This window comes from Caenorhabditis remanei, chromosome V (genome assembly GCF_010183535.1).
Source record: "Caenorhabditis remanei strain PX506 chromosome V, whole genome shotgun sequence".
In the NCBI taxonomy this organism is placed as follows: Eukaryota; Metazoa; Nematoda; class Chromadorea; order Rhabditida; family Rhabditidae; genus Caenorhabditis; species Caenorhabditis remanei.
This window is the reverse complement of record NC_071332.1, coordinates 3,376,712-3,382,348: the sequence shown is the minus strand read 5'-3', so window position 1 is coordinate 3,382,348 and position 5,637 is coordinate 3,376,712. Positions and strand designations below refer to the sequence as shown.

Genomic DNA, 5,637 nt, shown 5'->3' with positions numbered 1-5,637 from the left:
ATGAAATCATCGAGTACTGCGACTGCTCATCAAGAGCCGGAGGAACCATTGGATTTGTCACTGGGAAACCATGGAAACTCGTGAGTTATTTGGAGAAAGAAGGATTAGATGGGAGGGATTAGGAAGTGTACTTTTAGATTAATGAACGCCAAGGTGTTCCCTTTTCGTAATATTTTTAAGTTTTGATATTCACACTTCGAAAAATGTGTTTTTCGCAGACTAGACGAAGAAAAAACTGTAAAAACCAGAAAAATTGAATTTTTCAATAGAAACATCAGGGTGTTGTCCAAATTCATAAAATGTTATATAACCGTGTAGATCAAATTTAGCCCTCCATTTTTGTAGTTGGCAACTTTTAGATAACTCTTCTTGATTTTGAGTTAAGCGTCTTTGAAGTACGGTAGCCATAAAAAAGACGCAGACAGCCAGACTCTCTAGCTTCTCTGCACTCTCTCATCCTCTCATCCTCGAATCGCGCTCACAAAATTAGAAACTTTTTTTTTGGTAGATCAAACGTGAAGCTTCAATAATCCACAGTATTTTGGTAGAAAAAACACCATTTTTACATGAAAAAACCCCATAAAAGTTGGATTTTTAAATTGAAACATCGTTATTTTTAAATACGCTTTAATTGTACCAGGGTGTTGTCTAAACTCAAAAAATGTTATATAACCGTGTAGATCAAATCTAGCCCTCCATTTTTGTAGTTGACACTTATCTTCTAGCTTTTCATGCTTTTCAGATATGTATCTTCAAAGTTATCGTCTTTTGCGGCGAGAGGGAGAGAGACGCAGAGAAGTCAGACACTCTAGCTTCTCTGCTCTCTCTCATCTTCTCACCGTCCAATTTTCAAAGCATTATTTCTCAAAGGCGTGAGTAGCTATCAAAAAGTAGTCAACTGCAAAAATAAAGATCTGATTTTGAGCTACACAAATATCTAAAATTCTAGCAACGAGAATTTTCTGGAAAATAGTTACAAAGCCTCGAAATTAGACATTTTTTCAAAAAAGCGCTGCGTTTCTTGAGAAATCTGTTAATCTTGGCGCGCCTAAGGTTCGCCTAAAGCAATCCATTCCGTCGTTTATTGCCAATTTTCGAGGCTTTGTAACTATTTTCCAGAAAATTCCCGATACTCTAATTTTACATATTCGGGTAGATCAAAAGTAGATTTATATTTTTGTAGTTGACAACTTTTTGATAGCTATTCACGCTTTTGAGATACGACGCTTCGAAGATTGGAGGATGAGAGACTGAGAGAGTGCAGAGAAGCGAGAGTGCCTGGCTGTCTACGTCTCTCGAGATGGCACGGCTACCTTTGAGCGAGTGTATCTCAAGAGCGTGAAGATTTATCAAAAAGTTGTCAACTACAAAAATAAAGCTCTGGTTTTGATCTACATGGTCATATAAAAATTTTGAATTCAGATAACACCCCGGTGCAATTATAGCGTTTTGAAAATAGCGATGTTTCAACTTAAATATGCAACTTTTATGATTTTTTCATGTAAAAATAGTATTTTTCGCAGTTTTTTCTTGGTCTATTGTGCAAAACGGTGTTTAGTCGACGGAAAATCACATTTTTCGGAGAGTGAGCTCTCAAAAGTGGCATATTTTTCAAAAACCGTACTCTGACCAATTCCAAGATTTCCAATATTTTCAGCGCTATGGTAGACGAGCAACAACAACAATACGTCGTCCAATTCTTCGACTCTCTTGCCAAGATGGTCCAACAGAATCTGATGGCAGCAATGATCCAAAATCTCATCGAGTCTTCCTCCACCTCCTCCGCAGCCACCGCTTCCACAAATCAGATTCCCGAAGAGCCCCCTGAGATACAAATCGACGGAAAGGAGAATATGATTTCAGTGAAGAATCGAATCGAAGAGAACGAGAGTACACCGAGTCCGACACACGATAGAAGACGCACTTCGACAGGGAAACTCGATCGGAGAATGGTTGGAAAAGTGACGTCGAGGAGGTGAGGTCTAGTCAGGGGGAGGAGCTTAAGAATTAATATAGTAGTAACAGTTTCAGAGTGGAAGCGAACGCCCGAGAACGGAATCGTGTACAACAGTTGTCGAGAATGTTTGACGAGTTACGAGTGATTCTGCCTGTGGAGGCGGAGATGAAGATTTCAAAGTTGTCCACGTTAAAGGTTAGTCGGAAGCTGAAGACGTGACGATTCTGAATCAGTTTTCTAAATTTGTGTACAGTAAATTTAAGCCGAGTTATAACGATTGTAGTTCGTCACCGTCTCAAACCTATACCGTTTGAAAACTAAGATGTTTTGCAGCTTGTGAGATGCCGTCCTTGAGTAAAATTTTGTTGCGAAACGATACGGTTTTAGAAACAGGACGGCGTACCCTGCTTAAAATGCAATCTTATTAAACTATGACTTTTTGGCCTACTTTGCGCTTTTGGCGTTTTTCCGGACCACGGAACATTAACAAATGACCAAACGGCCCGTATCAGGTCACATCTATAGAACTCGCCGAGATCTACATTTTGGTATATTTTTCAGCTCATAAAACTCAGTTTGAAGCGAGTTACGGCCCGTGTAGATATGGTTAGAAAGCTGGAGACGTGGCGATTCTGAATCATACTTGCAAACCGGGCCGAAACGGGCCTACATGAACTGGGCGTTAAAACGCAATGTTATGAGCTGAAAAATATACCAAAATGTAGATCTCAGAGAGTTCGATGTCTGTGACTAATATCGGGCCGGATTCCGGATCGGTAATGTGCCGCGGACCGGGTAAAAGGACCAAAAAGCGCAAAAATAACCAAAAAATAAGCTCTAGCCCGGCCGAGGCACATTAATGATCCGCCATCCGTCCCGTAATAAGTCACAGCTGTAGAACTCGTCGAGATCCAAATTTTGGTATATTTTTCAACTCATAATATTGAGTTTGAAGCGAGTTGCGGCCCCGTGTAGATATGGTTAGAAAGATGAAGACGTGACGATTCTGAATCAGTTTTCCGAATTTGTGTACGGTAGATTTAGGCCGAGTTACAACGATTTTAGTTATTGACCAAATAATTGTTGATTTGGCAACTGGGACGTTTTGAAACTGAGACATTCGAAACTTTTCGAAAATCGTGAATTTTTACATTGTCATATCTTGCTTATTTTGAACCCGAATCGTTTGAAATCTGTTTTTTTCAGAATCAGCTCTTCAAGACGCTTTAAAAAAGTATAATCATGATTAGGCTAGAATTTTTCGGGTCATGACACGAAAACTACAGTAACCTGAGTTTAAAGACACATATTTAATTTTTCCATGAATTTCTATGAAATTTGAAGTTATTTGAGCTAAAAACCATTAAAAAATTTAAGAAAAAAAATTTACAGATTTCGATACTACTCGAGAATCTTGAATTTTTAAAATTTTCCTAATTGGCTTAATTTAATCTAAGACCAGAATGAGTTCTACTAACTAACGTGAAAATTGACACAAGGAAATTTAGCAACCGTTTTAAAACTATACCGTTTTGCAACTTGACAATGTGAGATAGCTACAGTTGCAAAACGTTAAAGTTGCGAAACATCCAGGGTTGCAAAACGATACGGTTTTAGAACGTCGTAGTTAAGAGGCACAAGCCTCAATCTTGCTACTGTTTGGATAGTTGCAAAACGGAATAGTTGAGAAACGTCCTGGTTGCAAAACGGTGATCATCAAAATTTCGAAAGCTTTGTACATATCTCAGTTCGTTTTAGCACTACATGATCCGAGCGATCGTGTAGTCCTCTCGGACAAAATTTTGGCATAATTCTTCGTTTCTTCACATTCCCCGACAAATTTTCTGTGGTTTTGCGATTTTAATAGAAAAAAATTCGAAAAATGTTTTAACCGATTTTAAACGATTTTAACCAATCTCAACCGATCTTGGCCGATTTACTTAATTTTTCACGTCCGCAAGCTAGCAAAATTAATCAAAATCAATTTTAGCAAACATTTTAATGGATTCAGAATCTCCACGACTTCAACTTTGTAGTCATCTACCCTACCAACACTTTCCATTATTTCCAGGTCGCCAGTGCATACATCGGATATCTGGGCGCAATTATGAAAGACGACGCCGTCGAGGAGGAGCAATTCCGAAAGAAACTTCTAGAAGAGACGGAAAGTGCAAAGACGTTGCGGAAGTAACCGAAGTCTCTCCTCTATAGTTTTTTTCATTTTTTGATCTCTGTGATTTCTCCACAATGCCCTCCTCTTCCCTTTGTCAATTTCTTTATTTTATTTTATTAGTTATTTTTTATTTTTATGTCAGTTTTTCTTATTCTAAATAAAAACCTCTGTTTTCTTTTTCTTGAAACCATGAAATCAATTGGATACTAGTCTTCCGGATGTCATTTTTTTTGATTTTCGCTCGTTTTTTTGGGGATTGAATTTCAAATATGACATTTTTCAACCAATTGAAACATAAAACTAGAGAATTTTTGGTCTTTAGAGTAGGGTGTATTGTTTCAAGAGGAATCAGAGAGCATTCATTCCGCGTCGAGATGGAGTTACACGTTGAGATATACAGTACTGACCATAAAGAATGCGACACTTGCAGTTTTTAGTTGAAAATGGTCAAGTTTATGACTATGACACGGTCTCTCTGATAGTCTCACAATATTGATTGTATATGGTGTGTGTAGATCACAAGTAGAGCTTCATTTTTGTTGTTGACAACTTTTTTGTACGGACATTCCCTAGCAAGTTACATATCGACAAAGTAATTTCTCTCACAAATTGACCATTTTCAGTGCAAAATAGTGCGATATTTAAGCTGTCATCTTAAAATGACTATAACTCTCTAGGTAGCGTCCGTACAAAAAAGTTGTCAACTACAAAAATGTAGCTCTACTTTTGATCTGTATGATCCATTAAAACTTTTTTGATGTGACAATCATTGATACCGTAACTTATTCTCAAAGTTAGCCATTTTTAACTGAAAACCGTCAAAGTTGTTATAGTTGTGGGTATTACTGTATTTACGCGCCGGCCCGATTTACTAGTACAGTTTCCATTTCGAGATAAATTCTGATCATACGTCAGGTTTCTAGAAAATCAGATTTGAACTAAGCCACAGCTATAGAACTATAGAAAGCTATAGAACAAGATCTACATTTTGGTATATTTTTCAGCGCATAATATTGAGTTTGACACGGGTTACGGCCCCGTGTAGATATGGTTAGAAAGCTGAAGACGTGACGATTCTGAATCTGTTTTCCAAATTTGTGTACGGTAGATTTAAGTCGAGTTACAACGATTTTGGTTAGGGATTAAATAATTGGTGATATGGCAACTGGGACATTGGTATATGGAACATGAGACTCGAAGAGTTGCGCGGAAGTGAAATTTTGAAAACGGAAGTCGGAAGTGAAAAAACGCCCGGAAGGCGGAAGTTGGAAGTCGGAAGGCGGAAGTCGGAAGTAGATTTTTTCGCAAAGATTCAAAAACTTCCAGAAAAAGTTCATAAAATTCGCGAAAATCAGTGTAAAATTAGTTTTTGGCTGAAGAAAAGCCTAATTTTTGTTCTTTTAGACCATTTTTCCTTGTATTTCTGCAAAATATACTTTCGGAAATTTCACAATTATGGAATGACGGAAGTCGGAAGTAAACATCCGAAAACGGAAGTCCAAAGTCG

General features: G+C 37.8%; 1 protein-coding gene across 1 annotated transcript; it reads left to right on the top strand.

Annotated features, from left to right (window-relative positions):
• On the top strand, positions 1 to 4,148 carry GCK72_017033 (uncharacterized protein; the record flags this gene model as incomplete). Its single annotated transcript, XM_053731839.1, has 4 exons — positions 1 to 80; positions 1,658 to 1,975; positions 2,032 to 2,152; positions 3,969 to 4,148. The coding sequence occupies 4 exons, from the start codon at positions 1 to 3 to the stop codon at positions 4,146 to 4,148; spliced, it is 699 nt and encodes a 232-aa protein (XP_053580752.1).
• Positions 4,149 to 5,637: the final 1,489 nt, after the last annotated feature.